General features: G+C 41.8%; 3 protein-coding genes across 4 annotated transcripts; 1 reads left to right on the top strand and 2 right to left on the bottom strand.

The window, feature by feature from the left end:
- Positions 1-1567: 1567 nt before the first annotated feature.
- On the bottom strand, positions 1568-6734 carry nfyal (nuclear transcription factor Y, alpha, like). 2 transcript variants are annotated; one of them, XM_079225934.1, is made up of 9 exons: positions 6670-6734; positions 6481-6592; positions 5152-5298; positions 4520-4651; positions 4320-4422; positions 4067-4218; positions 3207-3380; positions 2817-2930; positions 1568-2597 (listed from the first exon to the last, which is right to left on the bottom strand). In XM_079225934.1, the coding sequence occupies exons 2-9, from the start codon at positions 6559-6561 to the stop codon at positions 2532-2534; spliced, it is 969 nt and encodes a 322-aa protein (XP_079082060.1). In that variant the 5' UTR covers positions 6562-6592; positions 6670-6734; the 3' UTR covers positions 1568-2531. The 2 variants fall into 2 exon arrangements, with proteins under 2 accessions (XP_079082060.1, XP_079082059.1); XM_079225933.1 differs by having other exon boundaries at positions 4049-4218.
- A 1033-nt stretch (positions 6735-7767) lies between these two features.
- On the top strand, positions 7768-10659 carry ngrn (neugrin, neurite outgrowth associated). The gene is made up of 3 exons (XM_079225936.1): positions 7768-8281; positions 8368-8478; positions 8572-10659. The coding sequence occupies exons 1-3, from the start codon at positions 8046-8048 to the stop codon at positions 9149-9151; spliced, it is 927 nt and encodes a 308-aa protein (XP_079082062.1). The 5' UTR covers positions 7768-8045; the 3' UTR covers positions 9152-10659.
- sort1b (sortilin 1b) lies at positions 9433-22675 on the bottom strand. The gene is made up of 20 exons (XM_079225921.1): positions 22142-22675; positions 20694-20753; positions 20463-20536; positions 20284-20380; positions 20008-20169; positions 19581-19654; positions 18591-18640; positions 18138-18265; positions 17381-17525; positions 16964-17119; positions 15912-16018; positions 15662-15764; positions 15397-15568; positions 15020-15210; positions 14763-14952; positions 13939-14055; positions 13220-13328; positions 12972-13084; positions 12670-12799; positions 9433-11696 (listed from the first exon to the last, which is right to left on the bottom strand). The coding sequence occupies exons 1-20, from the start codon at positions 22409-22411 to the stop codon at positions 11682-11684; spliced, it is 2463 nt and encodes an 820-aa protein (XP_079082047.1). The 5' UTR covers positions 22412-22675; the 3' UTR covers positions 9433-11681.
- Between the last annotated feature and the right edge of the window lie 262 nt (positions 22676-22937).

Here is a 22937-nt window from a genome sequence, read left to right on the forward strand (position 1 = left end):
CCAGGAGATGGTGAGACTGTTGGCTGAAGAGAGACGCGTTGTCAGCGAGCGTCGTTAAGCTTCGTGGCTTAAAATGACTGCACCGTGGCGGAAGCTCTTCTTCCACTAGACCCCAGCGCAGGAGCAATACGTAGCCTTGTTTAAAAGAGGTGAGACTGCTCTCTATCTTCACTACTTTCTAAAGAGCGGCACAGGCACTTGTTTCGGTCCTCTGGTCTGCTGTCATCCGCAGGCGGCGGCAGCATCTCCGGAGGGGAGGGGGCGGTTTGACGAGGCTGTCACCTGGACGAGCAACGTTAGGCGGCGTTCATCCAGCCAGAGCCGGTGCGGAGGAATACGGAGAAGCAACGGCTGTGTCTGGTTCCTCAAATTAAGAGTAGCGCTAGTTTTGGTTACATTCACCGGTTAGTACTAGGTTACTACTTGTGAGTCGACGCGAGTGTAACCTAGATGTTCCGTTTCAATATAAGCAGTATTTCAATGGCCCTTCAGCGTCATAGGAGGCTGAGGACATGTCCCGCCCTCTTCGCTTGTGATTGGCAGACCGTGGTACCAACGTCTGTATTCTACAGCGTCTGATTGGCTGAGCCTGCTCGGGACAGTGTTTGACCCTTTGCCCTAGGAGGTGTAACAAACGGAAAAGACCATGCCATTTTAGTCACTCCATACATTTTGTATTACGTTGAATTTATTTATTAAAATGTGTAAACAACACTAAGTTTTAGAATGTAATTAGTCTCAGGGTCATTTACTTGGATAAAATAATAATGTCAAAATAATGTACAATTTATTATTAGTTCCTGTACTTGGCCATTTTAATTGTATGCTACATCATACTTCTATCATATTACATTACAAAGTTAAAGCAAGCAATTTTTACTACATTTTAGGTTATCTAATATTTTGCACATTCATATTGTATATACAAACTACATAATACATTTAGAAAATGTGCTATACTTGTATTAATTGAACTACCCAAAAGCACAATTACAACTCCCATAAAGTATTGATAGAAAGCTAATAGATAAGACTCATGGAACATCTTGACTGAATGATTCGCTTCCAGGACTCTGAAACGAGCTAGGAAGATTGTAACTGACCCCGCTGACCCTGGACACAAACTTTTGAGTCCCTTCGCTCTGGCAGGAGGCTGAGGTCCATCAGGACCAAGACCTCACGCCACACTAAGTTTTTTCCCGTCGGCAGTCGAGCTCATCAACAGAGCCCGGGTCCCCCACTGAGAACTTTCTTTTCTTTCTCCTTACCGGGCACTCCCCTGCACACTTCATATTTAAACACTCATGTCACTTTAACATACACTTACATTAACGTTATGTTTGTCTGAGCACTTTATCTTATACTTAATTTAATACCCATTGCACTGTTGTTGTTGATTGTTTTTTGTCTCTTCTAACGTCTCATGTCTAATGTATGCACCTTCCGTCTAGAAAAATTCCTTGTTTGTGTAAATATTCCTGGCAAATAAACGGTTTCTGATTCTGAAAAGATTAATAACTAAACTAACCAAAACTGTGAGTGAATAAGTAACCACAAACAACCTTGAGTCTCTTAATAAAATTTACTTGACATAAGTTTCAAGAATGTCCAACTTTTTTTCCATTATAAAAAAACTAACAAAAACATTGCATTGCTGCATCTGATACAAAAAAAAAAAAATCTATTATTGACAATGAAAAATTAAACACTTAGGTGGACTGACTGATGAAGAGGTAACTACATAGATAGAATAATGTGATTAAACACCAATCCATTGTTTTCCTACAAACACTATGTCTAACAACAAAATTGTATAAAATGCATCCGCAAAATTGGGCAAATTAGTACATCGAATACACACTGGGGAAGAGAATGGCTGTACAATATCTTCACATTAGTATGACATTTCAGTTTTTGCTCAGTGGATGCAGGTTGGACTTATGATGCGTCCAGCCCCCACGGTACATGGGTTGAAAAAAATCTAAAGTCAAAATAAAGGGCATCACATAAAAGATACAAGACACCAATAATTAAAGCGTATCTCTGAAAACAAATGAACCATTTACAAAAAATATTTAAAGCATCCACTGGTGACAAAATCTATTTTTTTCTTCTTTCTTTTTTCACAGACCGGGATGTGACATCAGCTGTTATTTGCTGCGAGTGACTTGCCTTGGTTACCTATAAATTCATGCATCATTATTGTCAAATTCTTATGAAAATAAAAAGCTGGTTGTAAACTCTCGATCAGATAAGCTGAAGGTGGAAGCATCCTCAATTTCAGAGAAGACGTCCAGAACCGTCAACAGGCTCGGCTGCCACATAGACGGCTCTCTGGAAGACCAGTGTCGGACTGGAGAGATAACAGAAGAAACCAAGTGGCGGTGCTGTGATTTGGTGTATGACGGCATGGCAGGAGGGAGTAAAAGTGAGAGTAGATGGTGTGGCAGATCAGGTTAGATGGGATGAAGAGTCTCAGGGTGGGGATGAAGAGTCTCAGGCAGTTCACAGACAGAAGAGAGGATGTTGTGCTATGAGACTCGGATCATCTGGGCCACGGTCTCATCTGCTACTGCCTGGGCTACCTCCTGTTGTTGCTGGAGGAGGAGGAGGAGAAATGATCAGTGAGGTCACCATAATAAATTATGAGGAGTTTAATTGCAAAATGAGATATCTCCTATTCAAACAAAGTGACACCTAATTCCATACACATTAAGTGCTTAGTTGACAATTTATAACATATGTACTATATTAGCTTGAGTCAGTATATTTTTTGTGCTGATGTAGGTGATGTTTTTTTGCACACAAATTCTTACCTGTGCCAAGGCCAATGCCATTTCCTCTTTGTCTTTAGGTGAAAAGAAACGTCCTCCATCTCCTCGCTTGCGCTGCATAGCGTGACGGTGGCGAGATTCGTGAAGGTATTTCTGCTATGGATTAAGCAGATGTATAGGTTCAGTGCATATTGTGAATACTTTGTGCCACCTCTGTACCAGTACTGGAGAAAAAACGTAACACATTTTCGCACTTGCCTTTCGTCTTTTAGATTACTTGGCTAAATGCCACTAGACGGACACTATCACAGCACAAGAGTAAACACAGAATGTCGCTAGACAAAACATGTGCATTGGCATACATTTAGCAGGCATTGATGAAGAAGGGGCTTCAATGTGCCTGTATGGGTCACATTAATCAATGTGTCTTACCCTCCTTTCTTTGGGGATCTTGCCCTCAGCCTCCAGCTTGGCACGGGCCTGTCTTCGCTTCAAGATGCGGTGGTACTGTTTGGCGTTAACGTACAGAGGTTCCTCCTCGAGCATCTCAGCCCCTGGCAGGGGGATACGCTGCATTGTGGGAACTGCACCACCTCCAGGCACCATCTGATAGAGGGAGAGACACAAACAGAGACAGTGTTTAAAGCCTCTGGCATGGAAAGCACACATGTATAGTAGCATGCTGACATAAGCAAGTAGTTACTGTGCAAATACAGATGTTTTCAGTCATTCTAGCTGAATAGACTTCTCTATAGGCAGACACTGGGTGGAGTTATTCTGGGAATTGCATGAGGTCACCAAATGTCCTGAACAAATAAAGCACTTAAAGGTGCCCTGGAAAAAAAGTTGTCCTGCCCTAACAAGTGCAGAAGAGTTGAGGGAGATGGCAATCAACCAGTCTGTAAATGCCAGTACAGTCCTAAGAAAAGTGAAAATACCCACGTGGAAGGACAATGTGTGTTAAATAAAGAGCAATATTCACTGCATTCAATGGAAAACAAATCCAATGTTATTTTTACATCTTTTCCATTAAACATACCACTTTAGAAAAATATTGATGCATCACCATATCACACAATATGATTCTACTAAAACGATATGAATACGTTACTACACCACATTTCTAAAGTTTCACAATGGATAGAGAAAGGCAGTTATGATTGGCACAAAAACTATAAATTCGAAAAACTGTATTTGGTGCTCTTAAAAAAGGGACCTCCACCACACTGCGAGTGTCGAGATAAAAAACTAAAAGGTAATAAGATGCTAGATACCTCTGCACAGGGTCTTACCATGACCATTCCACCTGCATTGACCATGTTACCATTGACGGGCAGGGTGACGGTCACAGTGCCTTGGCCGCTGTTAGTAGTGTTGGTGTTGGCACCGCCTGCCTGTACAATCTGGGCACCTGCCAAGCTGGAAGCTGGAATAGTGATCATTCCTGCAAACAGATTAATATCACAGTTTTTATGGGAAATTACTACTTTAGAAAGTATACACAGCAGAAGGCAAACATAAAATGTAGGAGAAATTTGAGTTTACCCTGCTGCAGGACGGTGCCATCTGCATTGACTGGCTGGTAGACAATGGTCTGTCCATCAGCCGTCTGTGCAACCTGTTGGCCCTGGACACTGATCTGTTGTCCCTGTGGGACCACAAGTAAGAAGAGAAGACACTCAGTAATCATGTTAACAATAAGCTGACCAAAGGGATTTGCCGTTCAACTGGTCAGAGTTTAAGACCTGGTTCTGTCCAGCAGTGATGGCTGTCTGAGGCTGCTGGATGATGATCTGCTGGGGTTGACCCTGCTGGCCCTGGAGCTGGATAGTCTGTCCGCCTTGCAGCTGGATCTGACCCGGCTGCACCAGCTGGATCTACGCATGGACAAAGCACTACCTTTAGATTCAGATCTGAGTCTGTCCTCGGTGGGCCCTGTTGGAGTCTGAGCTGAAAGGGTTTCTGGTGAACCTGCATGATTTCTTCCAATTCTGATCTGGTGACATTGATGACAGGCATTTAAAAATAACTATATAGAAATAGCCAATCGTCTCACTGATGGTCCAGTTAGCAGGCATCAGTATTACATTGAAACTGATATTTATTTATGTATTTATTGAACTAGTTTAAGGTACCTTGTAGTAACTTTAAATTAGAAAACCTGCCCAGTAAGAAGCATTTGTCAACAGCAACATGTATAGCAACTGATGACTAATTAAACGAAAGCCCAGTCACAATGTGCTTCTCATACTAAAATATTACACCCACCTTTTACATCTGCCGATAGTATTATGCAGAGAACACATGTCCTTATACAAGATAATGTGGCTCAATATGAATACAGAACTGAATCTAGTAACTGAGCCTCATCTCTTACCTGCTGTAATCCCTGAGCTCCAGATACGGGGACCTGCATTATGGTTTGACCCTGACCCCCCGACATGGCTTGCACCATTATGGGTTGCCCTGATGATGTGATGAGCTGCCCACCGCTCACCTGGACCATCAGAGGCTGTCCCTGGACCTACAGAGAGATACAGAAAGATATTACAGCACCACTGCCAGTGTTTGTTACCTCAATATCTCTTATGGGTGACTCACAGACCGCAAGCAAATGATGTCAAATCTGGAACATCCAGGATACCACATCATGGATTAAATGTGATGATTTTTTTGTTTTGTTTTGGGATACAAACATGAAACTATCTGGCTTCATAACAAATCCAAACTAGCCTATTTACAGTATATTCTATAATACAATTACCATTAAATTCGGTTACAATTACAAAACAAAAAATAGAGTAGAACCAAGATTATTGATTAAGTCATTTTAAACATGATTTGCTTAAAAGATGTTGCAATCAAGTTAATTTGCATTCACTATGCAACTTAACATGTACAAATTGTGCCATTGGCATCTATTCATTAAGTGACCACAATGGACCACTGAAAGCCTGTGGCAGCAGTTGTACCATAGGGGAAAATGCCAAAAACAAGCAATCCACTGACAATTTGCCACTAGAAAACAAAAAAGCATAGATAGATGATGAGGTGACAGCCAATAATGAAAATGGATCCTTGCTGTTCAGTTCTGGTTCTTCAGCTGACAGCAAAACGCATCCATATGACACATGTTTCAGAGCACCTTTGTTCTCATTGGGAAGAACGTCAAACTTGCTTAACTTGCAAGAGACAAACACAACTCAGACAAACAGTAGTCATGAGAGCCCAAGCGGGAACCCGAGGCTAACACGCAACACACTGTGCTGAGGAACATGCAGTTCAGGCAGCTGTAAGACATGCCGGGAGGGAGGATGAACCAAACAGCACAAAGAAGGGTCATCAAAAACAGCCCTGGTTGGAACATGCAATCTCGTAGGCTGTAACACTGTCATGACTGACGCAGGGCGGCGGCGGTGACACCACTACCTGGAGTGTCTGCACCTGCTGGCCTGAGGCCGTCACCACTGGCGCCTCTGTTTGCAGCTGCACAGCAGTCACTGTGCCCTGTGTCTAAAGGTAATGCAGGATAATACAGTCTCAGACAAGTAATTAACAGGAGAGAAAAAAAGATTGGCTCTGGAATCCACTGGAGCGCTTTCATTCTGGGTATCTGTTACCTTCTAGCAGAGTGTGTTAAATTGTTGGTGGTAAAAGACGATGTATTTATCCAAACTAAACGAATGAGAGTAAACCTTATGCTCACCTGCTGTTGGATCTGTCCATTGGATGTCTGCACAACTATCTGCTCCCCAGTAGTAGTGGTGGCAGTGGTGTACTGCTCCATGGCTTGTTATTGTCACAACCTCCTCTAGAAACTAAAGAAAGACACGTACAGTATTAGCCGACAGCAGATGTATGCTTCTTAGCAATGCATTGTAAATGTACATACAACCTTCTTGATCTTCCAGAAAAAAACAAGGTATTGTCAACCGATTTTTTTAGGTTACTGCAGCCAACTCATTTTTTGATCACGTTTGCCATGAAGGATATTCAAGTGGGGCCTTTTCACCATTTCAACTCATCCCCCAACTAACGTGTGTACCATTCATATATAAAATGCTACGTCGGGAATCTGGCCTCGATATAAGAAGCACACACTGGGTTCACGCTCGTCTTTACTGGGTGTTTAGCTGATATCGCCGTTGGAGCTAGTCGGGCTAGTTAGCTCCGTACAACGCGTAGTGAACGTTACAAAGCAGGAGGCCAGCTAACAGGTAAACAGCTAACAGGTAAACAGTTAACAGGTACCGTCCGCCTTTATGCTGCTATGTGATTATAACGTTAGTGATCATGTACGAGGCAACGTTCACTGACGGAGGACAAAGGCGTGTACCGCCCATTCCTTTGTTTGAGTCTATTTATCCGCTAACGTTGTTCGGGGCTCGTGGACCACCGGGATCATGTTTCCAAGGAGCCAACGGCGAGAACGGGCCGGTATTTGCAGCCCGACCGGCCCAAGGACGCAGCGGTCGAAACCAAACTGCCATTCGGGTTTTTTTGCATTTATCCGGGTTAGTAATTTGGTTGGTTCGTGGCAAACCAATCCGTGCTGACAACTACCAATGCCTTCAATCGGGTTTCCCTTACCGTGTCTTCGCTGTCCGGTTTCCCTCTGATTGGCTCTAGTACAGCTCGCTAAAGCCCAATCAACAAAGTGAGCGGACAAAATGGCGCAAATGAAACAAACGGCGCCTGGGAGGAGGAGGTGCGCAGCTGCGTGACACATGAACGCGGGGACGGAGCAGGCTGCAGGGCCGCGGGCGACCGGCAGATGTTGCCATTTTGGTATTTTCTGTTTTCTTTGACAGTTCCCCTTGGGTTACATGATGGCCTCTACGGGTCCGCCCGTCGTATTGTTTGGCATTTAAAATGGCATAATCAGTTGTTAAGTCGTGTAATGGATGATATTGCAATTTATTTTGTACAAGACAACCTCTTCGTTTAATGGAGGTCCAGCCCATAACTGCGCCTCCATTCCGGTAGTGGGCAGTGCCGCGCGTCGCTGTGACGTATGGAGTGACGTTTGCGGAAGTCCGTCCACACGTTTCGGAGTTGTCTATTTTAGGTGAAGTGTCCTTCTGTAATAACTGCACGCAAACTGATAAACTCTAGTGGGCACAACAAGCAGGGGACGTTATTCGGGTTGAGCAAAGACTATTAGAAGTGCGTCAATGTCAGTGAACTTGTTCCCGACAGTTTGAGCCTCCTCTGTGGGACAATTAGCTCGTGCTGTTGGCTCAAAAAGCGAAGGGAGAACACGGCGTAAACATGGCTCGACCTCCGCAGGTCTTCTCGCTCCTCTCCAGGCTTGGTGCTCTGTGCGCGATGCCCTCCGTTTCTATGAACGGATGTCGATCTGCCAGCGGAGCCAGCAGGGCGAGCCTGGGACCGAGCCGTGTGCCCAGAGACAGAGGGTCCAACAGAGCTCCGAGACACGGCCATGAGATGTCATTTGATGAACTTGGACTGGAGGATGTAGAAGACAAGCTACAGACCTTGGCTGAGTAAGAGTCGACATTATTATAGTATAAAACGAATAATATAATGTGCAATGCTTTTTATGTGTGCTGCCTCCCGTGGTTTTTTTCAGGGAGGAAAGAAAGAGGCAGAAGACTGTAAAATATCATATACTGAGAAGGCAGATGACTCCACTAGGAGCTCCACAGAGGAAGCTAACCTGGGATGCTATTGAGCAGATAAGGTGAGGTGCTTTGTTATCTCACTTCAACCACTCACCTGTTCTGTCTTCAAGGTTATTGCATGAATGAGGCTTAACATTGTCCTAAATTTGTAGATATCTGAAGCAAGAGCAACCAGAAGAGTGGACAGTAGAGCGTCTGGCTGAGGGCTACTCTGTCACCCCAGATGTCATCCTGAGAGTGCTCCGGAGCAAGCATGTCTCCGCTCCTGATAGAAAAACGAAGCAGGATGCCAAAGTACTGTCTGGTCTCGGCCAGCAGGCGCTGCCTTCAGGTGCCGAGTCGAATAGGCTGAAGCTGCCTGGAATCCACACATTAGCTGCACTCCCACCTAGAAGTAGAGAATGTGCAGTGGTGCCGGTGGCTGAGCAGGCGATGATGCTTCGAGGTGAAAGTACAGGATCCCTGGAAAAGATTCCTGCCCCTGGTGCTCTCCAGGCCACCCACTTCAGAGCTGGTAGTAAAGACGTCCCTGTGACTATATCAGAAGGAGAGGACAGCGCTTCTAACTCAAATCCTACAGAGGAAGACAAAGAGGACGAGGAGAGCTGGGATGGACAGCTGTTGACAGACGAAGAACTTGAAGAGTTTATGGATATGGAAAAGCCTTACCCTGTGGTACAAATTGGCAATGACTTCTTTGATGGAGAGGGCAACTTATTGTATAGAATCTGAGGACTTCCTGTGTTGAACTGTTGACTAACCATGTGTGATGTTCAGGGATGGAATTATGACAATTATGTATCTCCTCAGTGAATTTCTAAACCGTTAGTATATCGGCAAAATAAAAACAATTGTTCAAGTCTGAAACTACAGTTGTACTTTAAGAGTATTTCAACCGGATTTAAGCAGCCATCTGACAACCGAAATATTTTTGGGTAATTAATCCCTTTTTTATAAACAACCTTTTCTATGTTTTTTTAACCTTTGCTGTAAAATAAGAGTTCGGTGACGAATAGAGGAACTCATGAATTTATTGGCAAACCCAAAGAACATTGCCTAAAATTTACAGAAGAGAGAAACATAGCAGATACAAAGAAGTAGCCTTGTATATTTACAGAACCATCACAATGACTCATTCTTTTATACAGCAGTTTTAAACAGTAAGAAAAATGGGTTACTTTTACATAATGCAATAAACCATCATACAATAACTTGCCAAGTGTCTCCCAGTGTATAGCAGCTACATAATAACCCTGTATCCACTCTTTCACTCGTTTTTTTAATCTCGTCAAAATTCCAATCAGAATTATTTATCATACCAAGACATGAAATAAATAATAACCAGCATATTGTGGGGTATTTTTCTTTACAAAGCTCTGTGGATTTAAATAGTGAAAGATGACATGCAGTTCAATGGGCGCTCGTATGAAACACACATGTACGTCACTGCTCAAGGATATAATTTAGGCAATAAGTGCAACTCCAGGATGTCACTAATGAAATAGATGGAACTGGTTACACATTAGTTGATATAAATAGTAGTAAAGAGATGCTGGCCACATCTCGAGAGGGCCTTGCATCATATCCTCACAACAGGCACTTGTATAACCACATCCAATTTACTGCACTCTGAATCTGCAAGTCATGAATAAATAAAACCTGCACGAAAGCAATGTATTTAACGCAAGACAGACAAATAATTGTGCAATAAATGTTTGAAAGAAGAAAAAAATAACTGCGTGATAGACGACAGATCTTTTGAGAGGTATTGACCAATCCAGTTTAGCTTTAAAATTACAGCAGTATCAGGATGATGAAAAAGTTTTAAAAAAACAGCAGTTCACTGTGAAATTAAAAACTTTCAACAACCCTGTGTTTTGCTCTACCTCAGATGCAAATACCAATTTAAAAACAGTCCCAACAACCATGTCTTAACTCTAAAAGGCTACTACACTTTTAATTATGATATACAACATTTACACAATCTATTAGTTTTTTCTTATTGCTTCCTATGCTTCTGTCTCCAAATCAGTAAATCAGTTATTTGAATCTGATGTAAAAATATCGACAGATATTTACTATCAAACTAAAATTATTTCTGTCATTTCTGAACATATTCGAACCACAATGTGTGACACAAGTTCAAAAGTTTGTTAGTACAAAAACTGCTCAAATGATTATAAACACAACTCGTATATGACTAGAGTGATTATTACAGTCTTATCACGTTAATCATTAGGTCACATTTAGGAAAAATGTTAAACTACAAACTGTAAGCATACAAAGGACCTTGTGCTTTGGGCAGTTATAACTGCAGACATACATTTTTGAACAAATCCTGTCTTGAAACAGACACACTTTACCTCCCTATACATTAATGTGTTTCACACAATGACATCTTCATTCACCAAACATGCCATGAGGAATTTACATGGACAATTTACTGAATCTAAACATTGTTATTGCTATTAAAACTAATGCAAAGGGACATTTCCACGTATATCTTATTACTTCAACCGTGGTTCTAAATGCCATGGAGTAAAAGTACGCTGGCTTGTATTCCAAATACAGACTACAACAGGGGATTTCACAAATCAGTGCCCAGAGGAGAAAGCTGAAAACCTCACATTTACATACTCTGAGCCATATGGGGGACACTTTTTGACAAACAACTACTTTGTTAAAAGTAGGGATTAAGACTCAAATGGTTTTGGGAGAGTTATTAACCAACAGCAACCTTTTTTACACCTAGCAAATTCATACCATGTCGAAAATGGCAAAGAAAAGTGGATTTATATACAATTGCATGAGAAAAAGGACACAGATCTCCGACAGAAGTGAGAAGTATTTCCAGGAACGCTCCCAGGTGATGGGAGAGGCAGGACCCGTAATGCAATGGTGGTGGATTTATACAACAAGCTTTGCTTCAAAACCCATTACTCTGGCTCTGTCGGCAGTTGAAATTACTGCACAAATTCTTTGTTCCCTAAAATAAATAACTTGGAGACTCAAACAGAATCAAAAACTGAAGCACAAACACTAAAACACCTCCTTCCCCCTTAACTGTGGCATTAGTTCCAGAAAGCCTCCGTACATTCATTATACTTCATAGATGACAGCAGAGTGATGCACACTCTTCGTCTGATAGCTGAGGCCAAAGTTTATAATAGAAAGTGAAAGGTAAAGTAGCTGGAGACAAGAGAGTGACAGGATCAGCGGCCGGCCTCGGGTGAACTGGAAACCTGTTGACAGGTTGTGCACGCTATTCAAGCATGTCCTGTGCAAAGACAAGAAAATAGCATACCAATGAAGCCAGAACCAACACAGGTGAGCAAACAAGAAACCATTATGACTATGTTTACACATGCACTTAACTCGGTTACTCAGGTAGCCTGGTTGTAGGGAAATGTATGATAATGTAGTGGCTTTGGAGCAATAATTTAAACCCATGTTTTTAGCTTTAAAACTCGGACTTACTCTTGGCCGATGTTGAAGCTTTAGCTTCAACTCTAAGAAAATTATGTGACAAGCATAATTTGGAGGGCAAAGCATGTTTGTCCCTTTTCAACAATCTTGAATCTGACTGATCCCATCCTGGGCAATGTATCGGCTAGTGATAGCTGACCACAGGTATTCTGGTATCGCCGTGCATGTCGGCTGACAATAGAAATTGCAGTTCAGAAATGCCAAAGTTTGAGGTCATTTAGAAATTGTCCCATTACAGAGTTTGTCCACCAGAGAGCGCTGCAACATTTACTTAGCTGGTCAAATTACAAGAATGAACAACATCTGTTATCTCATCATCATTGTGGACTATTATGTTGCTTGGTTTCCTTCTACACCTTCACTACTTATATAAGACAAGTTCAGCTGTCACAGCAGGTGGTGGGTCTGTACAGGAGGAGTACACAGTGGGACATCATGGCTTCATCACCAGGGTCCTTAATGTTTAATTACATGACAAAGAGGCTCATGACATGTAAAGGGTTTCTTCCTCCATCAATGAACCCAAGCAAAACCACCGTTAGGGTTGATTTAACAGTAGCATGTAAGAGATTATTTGTATTCTGGGTTGGTTGTTTTCTATGTCCTTCTATGTTTCTATGTAACTACTTAAGTTCTCTGCATTTCTATGGGACATCTAGCAAGCTTTAAAGATACAGACGTATGCCATCGGTTCCATTGCAAAACAATGGCCCATTGTTTCTATCTTAGCCCGTGTATGAGCGAGGAAACGGTATCCACTGTACCTCATCTGAGTCGTCGTGAAACTCAATCTTGCCATTTTGAGTGTGGTTGGTCTCCAGGGGGTCGTCCATCCCATCAACAGCATTGTCCTCGACATGCTGCTGCAGCACCGAGTACCTGTGAACCAAGAACCTGGAGGGCACATTCAAAATATTATCAGGTCACTTAAAATCATCTGGAAAACACACATGAAGGACAAGACAAAAAGAAAAGTGCTGCCTCAATTACAAAAATACACTTTGCTATCCTGGACAGATTTTGGTTTTGTATTAGACTATACATTTGTGTGAAAAGAAACACTGACCTGCCACCGCAGACATATTTCTTGACAAAGACAACTCCTGCTGCAATGCTCAGCAGCATGATGATGATGACTGTTACCGTAATGGCTACATGCTTGGAGGAGTGACTGTCAATCTGTAAAAATAACAGCAGACAACAGCAGTGTGTTAAAGTGGTCGTGCAGGAACACACTGTAGGCAAATATACAGTACATACATAGCATGAATGAACCTATACTCATGACATTATCCAGTAGGCAGGGTTACTGACCAGAAGTTCAGGGGCCACCAGGTCACTCACACACCTCTTGCTTAGGTCGATCTCTTTACGCTCGGGCATCTTTCCTCCCTCACATTTATCTCCAGGGATTTTCCTATAGCTGTGGACCAAAGAAACATCAAGAGTGCATGGAAGTTAATTGGAGGTTTGAAGCTGTAACTGATATCTTTTTTGAGTTTTGGCTCTTTCAAATAGAAATCAGTCTAAAACAGTTTATTGTTCTTCCACTAATTGTAATTTATTCATTATCACAATTTTACAAAACCTTCTGTATAACAATTATTCATTTTATATGAGTCAAACTGTGTGCACGATTTACCAAGAATGTCCTCTGCTTTTACAGTCAGCAGTCATTCTTCCTCACTGAAAACATGAGACTCACCACTCTCGCCCTCACCTGCTTCCTCTGACTTATCTCTGCATGACAATGACTTCCTCATCACTGAGAGCAATCCTCTGTCACTGTCTCTACTATGAAATATGTCAGTGGGGATGGCTTTGGACACTAAACAATGTACACAGTATCTGTTTTAATATTTATATTATTTTCATATTAAAAAAATACAAATAAAGTCACTGCTTTGATAAGACTTTTGGCAATACACTACACAATAACTAAAAAAAATGATGGAGCAGAATAGACAATTACAGTAAAGTTGAAGGAAATCCTGTAGCATTGATGATGAAAGAGAGTCAACACATTCACTGACCCACTTGTCTGCAGTTGCTCCTCTTGGCCGTGTAGACAGAACTCGAGCACTTTGCCTTTCAGGTCCGGCTGCTCCACACACTCCGAGCTGTTCTCCTTACGGTAGTATCCAAAGTCACTGCAAAGAGTCGGAAGATGCCAGGATGATAAGCAAGGGTGGATTTAATATCCCGAGCCACAATTCATTTTTAATCCAGGATACTTTTACACTGCTATTCAATACCAATTTGCCATGTTGAATGTGAACTCTTCCTCAAATTACTGTAATTTATGTGTCAAAGTACATCCATTCTGTATGAGCTGTGTCAGTGTCAGATAAGAAAGTTAATCACATTTGAATAAGCAACGTTTTAACTTTCCTTGAGTCGACTTGTACACCAGTAAATTAACTTTCAATAAAAGCAATCACAGCCCGTTAGCAGTACTTCTATCTCAACAGGATGTTTAGGTATACGAGACAGAATGCGTGCTAAATGGATACTTTTCTCCCACAATGCAATGTACATAGGCAATGGAGGGGGTGCTCACAGCAGATAAAAAAAAAAATTGTATTGTGGTCAGTTTTAAAGAATTATTAAATTAAGAAAGACATTTTACTTCCTATTTATGAAGTTTAACTTGAGGAAACATTTAAATACTACAGTGTGATGGACATCTGACATTGCATGATTAATTGATTGATTGCATTACTTCCTGTTATTATTGTGTATGTCAATTTATTTTTTATACTAACTGCAAAAATAGTAAACGATACCAATTGTTACATAGAATATACTGTACATAATTGGTATGTAATGTGGATTTGGGAACCAGCTTGAGTCTTACCACAGGAAGTCATCCAGGGTGCATGGACACAGGGTTGGCTGGGTGTTGACCTGGTATTTTCGTCCGTTCCAGCAAACAGAGTCCTTCCTGAGACGCAGGAACTTCTCTTTGTAGCCCAGCATGCAACCATCGTTGGGGTCACTGATGTCATCTGAGTGGGCCAACCACTGCACATAATCCTTGTCGCCACCTAATATTGTGTTAAAAGTGTGTTAAAAGTCAGTTTGTTATATCAAACCCATTGTCATGCCACTTACAGTCTCTGGTGAGAAGCTCCCTGAAGTCAATTGTGGTGGAGATCCAGTACTGGCTGAGGAGGGAGTCTCTGTAGCCCCAGACACTGACATTCATGGAGCGAGCTCCCGGCTCTGATGCCAGCCCAGTAAAGTAGATGGGGTCTTTAGTGAAGTTGTAAACACCCCAGCACTGTCCTTCGTCAGTAGAAAATCTGTCAGGACATCAAACAATGTGCATTAGCATGAACCAAACAAACTTTAGAAGTAAAGCAATAACATATGAGAGGAAGTTGTATAGCTTGCAATTTAAATTAAAATCAGAATATATGTAAATCCCATAAAGGACAAACAGACTCCGAACTTTACAAACTCATCTGTTCCTTCCAACTGTAACTCACTTGATCGTGTTGATAGCTTGAGTGGGGCTGTGCTCCACGGCAACCAGCAGCCCTCCAGAGTCCAGAATAGCGTAGTGATGGGGCCCAACCAGGGCCTTAATCCAGGTGTACCCCCCATCATCAGACACATAAACATCAGGCTTCATCACGGAGATCGAATCACCAACACTCCCTGAGGAGATACACAGGAATGGTGATATTGCAAAAATCTCTAGTTTATCCAATTAATAACTTCTACTCCATCAAAAAAAGAAAGAATAATTACCATGAGCTAAGATGAGACCCACAGCGTTTGGTTCAGTCAGCGGGAGCATGGGGACGTTCAGCCTCATAGCAGTACTGTAGGCCGCGTGGAGGTGGAGAAAGCACTATAGACGCAAACACAAAAGCATTTGTTATTGTACATAGTGCAAACACTGTGAAAGTCAAAAAAAGAACACGAAAAATAAATAGTTATTCAAAGCACACTGATCAAGACTGATCAACTTTCTATCGATTATTGTTTCTCTCCTTACCTTGTCTGGATCTTTGGTTGTAGCGTCACACTTGCCGTTGGCAGGTTTCCGCAGGGGAACCCATTCCCCTCCCTGATCAAAGGACACCACAGTCTGCACAGACTTATCTGGAACAGGAAGACAAAGACATCACATGAAGCATTGAGATACCTCTGTCCAAAAACACTGTTTGCAGATAAAGCATAAAGAGCTAATGTGTAGCATTCAGGAGGATCTATTGGTGGAAATTAAATATAAAAATAGAAGGTATGTTTTCTTCAGTGAATCATTTAGTGTTTCGTTTTTGTTGCCTTAGAATGAACCATTATATCTACAGTCCAATACTTTGCACTCATTGTACATCGGCAATAGCGGATAGCTTATTTTGTGTCTGAAGGGGCCGGGATGTTTTGTTTAAATGTTTAAACAGGTATAGAAAGTGATTTTTTGTTATCAAATGTATGGACATATTCCCCTCAGAAACAGGTAGTGAGCCACTGGTAACTCGTAAGGGACTAGTGGGCACACAGGAGAAGTTTCAGCTGGTTGCAATCTGCCACCTCACTGCTAGCAATAATCATGTAACCACTGAATGGTCGTGGAGGTAAGAAAAAGAGAACAGGATGCTCACATCCATCCAGGTTTCAGATTTGAGATAGTTTGACTGAATTTTGCTAATAAATGTAGAATTTATCTGGATAAACCTCTCTTATCACACATCCACTGCCAGCAACACAACCTGCTTTAAGTAGTTTTGTTGTTGTTTTGTGTGACAGTAAAATGTTATATACACGGAGAAAGAAAGAGGAGATTGTTCAACAGAAAATACAGCGAGCAGCAGACATGATGGAGTCAGGATTTTAACAGGTGATGTGGTATTTCTGATGACTTGTCAGCCAGCCGCATCAGATAGACAGCACATCTAACACTGAACATCTAATTAAATATTTACTCAACACCCTCCCTCTGGCATGTAATGGAGAAGTCATATGTGTATGTTTTTCTGAGGAGAATTTGAGTCCAGGCAAATGTTGCTATTCCTTATCAACGCACAGGCACATGAATAGAGCTACCTTCTGCCAGGACACTGCTGAGGAAAACTCCTCGCAGGGAGGTGACGTTAGTGAAGTCTGTATCGCCCCCCGTGGCTGTGTAAAGGTGGCGCTCCAATGACTTGGAGTAGACAGTGCCCCGGGTATCTGACACATAAATGGTGCCATATCCTGTATCTGTAAACGTAGAAAAAAAAACACAAATTAGTGTACTACTACTGGAGAGAAAATTCAGATACAGGGTTTCAGAGATGTTCATTTGAAATAATGAAATATTGTGTTAATATGGTGCAAGTTCTCTACATGACCACATGTGCATTTTTTACATTACATTCTCTAAACAGGCGAACACACTGTGGCCTACTCCTAGATAATTGTACTGCATTGCTATACAACAGGAAGAGTATACAGGTGAGATGTATTTATGTATGCCCTGACCTCCTGGCTCGTCCACATGCATGAAGACCATTTCATCGTTTGCTGCCAGGATGGAGTAGAACTGCTCATGACCAACAGGGGGCAGCTGGGCCATGTTCCACGTCTCTCCCTGGTCCACTGACACATGGATCATTCTCAGAGTGCTCTGCAGAGAAAGAGGCAGTACAGAAAGAAAGAGGAAATAATTAGATCAGTTTGGAGAGTAATTACCTCATGCTAAAAGGCAGAGGAAAAGAAACAGGGTCATGCAGAAAATAAGCACACAATATGTGTCATGAGAGCTACTGTATGTATTTTGAGCGTAACAATATCCACATGAGCTCGCCATGAGTGCAGCAAACTATTCATCTGACTCTGACCATTGAAGTTAATATGATCAGTTGTTGTTTTCCATGAACATTTCCCCATCTGATAATTAAAGGAGCACACTGATTCTCCTTCAAAATACCAAACTTCCTCATGGGCGATTTAACCTTCTCTATCAAACCAAACATGGAGATAGAAAGTATGCCTGTTCTAAATATACCAATACTACACAAATATTTTCCTAATGCTTGATTTGAATCGCCCTATGTCATAAAAAGGATTTAGGGACAGCACACATTTCTCACCTCACAACAGCATACTTTATTTCAAATTTAGTAGACTGAAAAAGTTTCTTACAAACACAAATGTCTAAATACAAGCAATATTTTGCCTCTGGATACCTGATCATGTTTCTGTATCTGTGGGAGATTTGGATCAACTGTATACTGACCTTGCCTGTCATGACAGAGGCAAACAGGAAGCGTCCACCCAGGCCAAAGGAGTAGATCTTACCGGCGACAGTCTTGATGTTTTTACCGTAGTCCGTCGTCCTCTTCAGTTCCAGCATTCCCCGTTCACCTGAAAAATAATACAAGACAATTTAGAAATGAAAGGGCAACCAAATTATTCTGATTCATACGTTTAACTAATGATTGCATATAGCCCATAAGAGGAATATGAAAATCTTGAAAACATTTCTCATTACAATTTTTATTCATAATCCAATCCAAATCCAGTTAATCAGTGATAAACAGAGGATTCAATAAAAACATGATGATGCTTATCTTTGAAACTGCCTTGAGAATACATTATATTTCGTGTGCTGCTCCTCAGTACATGGAAACAAACGTTGCACATACCAAGCTTTCATTTCAGATTTTGCTTAAAAGGGGGGATCACTTACTGCAGGATCCGTTGTAATTGGCTGTAAAGAAGATGGTATTTTTTCTTCCCCTAGAACCAGAGTGGAAAGTACCAAAAATGTCAGATAAGCAAACACACACATTTGAGTCCACAGACTCAAGGATATGTGAGCAAAATATAGATGCAGGCTGCTTTGTTGATAAAGGCTGTAACAGCTCTCGGTGAGCTTTTATCTCACTAAATAACACATGAGGATGGAAGAAATCAGCTCTCATACTGGATTCTTTATCTATTATCTATCTATTCCCATAATAAGCTTTGCTTCATTGTGAAAGTAAGCATCACATGACATGGCTTATCAAATGCAACAAGCATAAAGGCATGCCCTTCCTTAATATCTACTGTCTTTTGCGTGTTGTCTGCCCCTGGAACTTTTCCAGAAGTTTGTTCAGATCAACGTCTTTGGGTTAGTATTGAAGACTATTTCTCTCAGTTCACTCAGACCTTGAAAACGAAGCCTTAAATGTGACTGAACAGATATCTAGAGCTGTTAAGGTTACTAAGCGATACGTACCAGGAAGTTCCTCTAAAAACAACAAGAATGCGGTGAGGGCTTGGCCACACCAGAGCAAGTTAAACAGTCACTGACTGCACTGCAATGCAGTTATACTGGCTATTTTACTAAGGTGGAGCAACAATAAAAGTATTTGCAGAAAAACGCCCCACATGTTGATCTCAGGGTGTTTAACGTTATTACAACTCTCAGTAAGGGAGAGCAGGCTGGCATAACTGTGAAGGAGTCAAAACATGTTTAAAAAAATTGATTTCGTCGTCAACTACCTTTAATAATTAGCTTGTTTGAGGGAAAGAAAAGGAGGATACAATGTCATGTTTTGAAATCTTAGCTGCATGTCAAACCAATAACAATACGCACTAGAAATATTTCCAGTCACTTGGGGATATTGAATAACATTACTGTTTGTTCATCTATCGCCTGACAAAGATATCATCAGTTTGTGTCGTCTCTCACCATTTCACAAGACACACCATGTCGTGGAGCTTTTTCCAGTTGCTACCAAAATCTTCAGACAGCCAGAGTTCATTCTGAGGACAGAAAAAACAAGATTTTTTCGATGATGAACCGTTTACATGGCTCACACAGCTTCCGGAGAACTTGGTCACCTAGAGCTGCTCATAAAAGGTTATAGCCATGTTAATACATGTATTCTGTGCAAACAAATGATTGCTCAACAGGGGTCTCATTTGCCATGAGGGAGTGAGATGATAGAGTTTTATGGCAAGTTTTACAACCTGCCATAAAAAAGGTCACTTGCCCTCATAAATTAATGACATATGTACTATTACTAATTACTAATCTAATCTTTCAAGTTCATATGAACTAGCTTGCATTCAAACTGGTTACTTAAATATATAGCTTTTCCACATTCACTACTCACGCTGTTGCTGAGGGCCATCAGTACATTGGAATCCTCAGGGTTATACGTGATCTGAGTCAGGGGGATGAAGGTCAGGCCCCGAGGGGTGAAACTCTTTCCATAGTCATTGGAGACAAAGATCCGAGACCCATAACCTCCGGACATTTCTCCGGTCAGGATCACCTATAAGCCAGAGCCCAAAATTCAGACTGATGAAACCATAAAAAATGGTCAGACATTAAAGGTTCTTCACAGAAGAAGACCCACATTACACTTCTTGATGAGGACATTACTTACTTTCCCAGCGCTACCGATTGCAATGCCAAACTCTGATCTGATGAAGGTGTTGTTAATTAGACTGGTCACGTCCTCGAACGACTTCCCGTAGTTTTCACTGGCAGACAAATGGTTACAGTCAAATTAGATGCAAAACAAATGCAAACTATGTTGTTTCGAGGTGAGGTTGTGAGATTTACCTTCGATAGAGTTTGGACTGCCCAAGCCTTATCATGAAGAAGGGCACCTGAAAAGTTGTCAAAGCCAGGATGACCTGCCGAAACAAAGGAGGTTCAGCTTGAGGAAAGTGGAGCATGGATCATTTATTAACGTGCATGATGAGACCCTTATGTGAGGGACCTCGTTGTGTAATCTACTAGGTTCTTTGCTACCCTGTCACCTCCATACCATTCACTGAATATAACACTCACCCCTGTGCCATCTCCAACCCAGGCCAGCGACACCGACCCACTCAGGTCATTGAAGGTATACTGAGAAAAGATGTAAAACACATACAAAAATAAACACGTTAAAAATCACCAATTGAGCAGTAAATCCAAAATATCTGTGAATGACACTAAAATAAGTGAGGATTTGGAGTCTAGCTGACAAGAAGGGATGAACTGACCACACAATTATGAACTGGAGTGAAAACCTATTTGTGAATTTGGACCATGTGGTTGAGCGTACATGACAAAGTGTAAAAAGTGAAGCACCACTTATCAGACCAGCCAAGAATCCCAGAAGAGACAAGTATTCTGAATACAGCTACTGAATACAAAAGCCTGGGATCAGACTTTACTCTGACATTAGTTATGTGCAAATCAAGGTCTGATGCTGTAAGCAGCTCCAGTACCGATGGGACCTGCAACAGAAACCTCAAGGGGAATGACGAAGCTGAGCCACCAGGAATTCTGTCGATTTTAGATTACCAGGGACAAGCATACAGAGACTGCCATGCAAAGTTGATCCCATGGCAATGAAGAGCTATGCAAATAAGGTGCATAGAAAACGGCACTGCATAGTTAAATATATATTTTATAAACTGCATTTATTTGGATGCTTTTACTTCCTGTTCTATAACAGGGAAATCCATTATACATCTAGTAAGACCAAATATAGCCTTCTGACCTTTCCAATCACAATACTGAAGTCTCTCTGTGTCCTAACAGAGTTCCTGCTTGCCAATGCTAACTGCTTTCACCACCACACAAACAAAACTTTTAATTAGGCTTATTACAAAATAACTACCACACAGCCAGTCACATGGATCCCACTGGGCCAATTTCCCTGTAAACAGATTCACTCTCAGTGAGGCAGACAAGTGGCGTCCTCACATACAGAATGCAGCTGAATCCTGCACAAGAATGAGATATAGGTCATGGCCATTACTGGAACATTTGAGAGGTAAACCGGTCTGGTGGAGCTGGTGAGCTGAGTGGAGCCTACGTAGGTCTTAAAGCACGAGGGAAATAGGCGTTGTTACTGTTTAACTACACTGTATTTCACTGCACCAAATGTGAGAGATAAAAAATATGGACAACAGAAAGCCAAGGTGGTATCTTTAATGGCTGTTTGAGGTGTAAAGACTTGGACCCCGCCAGTCATGTTGATTTAATTGTGTGTTTTTGTTGTAGCCTACAACACATAAATACACAAATAAATCTGCAGTGCAATAGATATTGTATTTAACTGTCATCTCGGGCTATATTGCTTACAGTTGAATGGAAAACAGCCCATCAGGAGCCAGGTTTCTAAGCGCAGAGAATAGCTGATTAGGCCTATGAGTGCACCTGGTTAGCACCTGCGCATCATCTTGTCTAGGCTCATTTAATTGTCGGATGTGTGAAGAGTAACAGGACCTCGGTTGGTAACTTACACTGTGGGTGTTGTCTGCTAACTTGGTGTCATATCCTTGAAGAGCTTTGCAGTTGTCGCCCAGCTCGGTGCTTCTTCGTTTTATCTTGTGGGTTGGTGATGCCGCCAGCCATGCAGGCAGAGATCTCTTTATGATGTTCGCAGCTTTCTCTTCACTGTTTGGATGCCTCAAAAACGACTGTGCGAATGGTTTGGATCCCACCTTAAAATCTACACCGGCTGTGAAAGTGGAAAGAGATAACAGCAGGAGAGAGGGCAGCAAAAGTCCCATCCTCGTTTCTGTTGTCACTAGCAAACAAAAATAAAACAAAGACGATAGAAACACCCCAAAACCAGTCTTTGTTTATGCTGGTCTTGCCTACAAATTGAAGGTCGCTACAGCTCTGCCGAGGATGACATCAACAACACTGACAGCGATTATTTCGGGGCTTTGAAAACCCTCAACACTCCGATTATTTCCCCGCGCAGCAGCGGAGCAAATATCAAAACAGAAGAAAAAAATTGCAATTTTGCGAAATTAACCGGAATATTTGACACCAATCATTCGCGCTGTAACTCCTCAGCCAACATGATACACTGTAACGGGTACGCAAATTGTGTCTGTGGACTGCAATACTCTGTGCAGCGAAGAGCCGCTGTGATTGGCTGATCTTTTCGTCTGCTCCACCTATCCGCTGTTTTGATTGGTTACATTCTGAAAAGGCGGGGTCAGATAGAGGAGTTGCTTATTAGCTGTCAAAGCATGCCAAGCTAGGTTGAGCAATACTATCGTAAATACTCCATCCAATCTAATTTAA

The sequence above is a fragment of the Taurulus bubalis genome, assembly GCF_910589615.1.
Source record: "Taurulus bubalis genome assembly, chromosome: 11".
Classification (NCBI taxonomy): domain Eukaryota; kingdom Metazoa; phylum Chordata; class Actinopteri; order Perciformes; family Cottidae; genus Taurulus; species Taurulus bubalis.

Bases quoted from the DNA above. Each gene is read 5' to 3' on its own strand.
- nfyal (XM_079225933.1), bottom strand. From the start codon at position 6,561: ATGGAGCAGTACACCACTGCCACCACTACTACTGGGGAGCAGATAGTT. The intron at 2,931-3,206 runs GTAAGACACATT...CTTAATCCATAG, and splicing joins AGATCCCCAAAGAAAGGAGG to CAGAAATACCTTCACGAATC. The intron at 2,598-2,816 runs GTAAGAATTTGT...CTCCTCCTCCAG, and splicing joins TGGCATTGGCCTTGGCACAG to CAACAACAGGAGGTAGCCCA.
- ngrn (XM_079225936.1), top strand. From the start codon at position 8,046: ATGGCTCGACCTCCGCAGGTCTTCTCGCTCCTCTCCAGGCTTGGTGCT. The intron at 8,282-8,367 runs GTAAGAGTCGAC...GGTTTTTTTCAG, and splicing joins AAGCTACAGACCTTGGCTGA to GGAGGAAAGAAAGAGGCAGA. The intron at 8,479-8,571 runs GTGAGGTGCTTT...CTAAATTTGTAG, and splicing joins GATGCTATTGAGCAGATAAG to ATATCTGAAGCAAGAGCAAC.
- sort1b (XM_079225921.1), bottom strand. From the start codon at position 22,411: ATGGGACTTTTGCTGCCCTCTCTCCTGCTGTTATCTCTTTCCACTTTC. The intron at 17,526-18,137 runs GTCAGTATACAG...CTTTCTCTGCAG, and splicing joins CCTCTGTCATGACAGGCAAG to AGCACTCTGAGAATGATCCA. The intron at 15,211-15,396 runs GTGAGTTACAGT...ATGTCCTGACAG, and splicing joins CAAGCTATCAACACGATCAA to ATTTTCTACTGACGAAGGAC.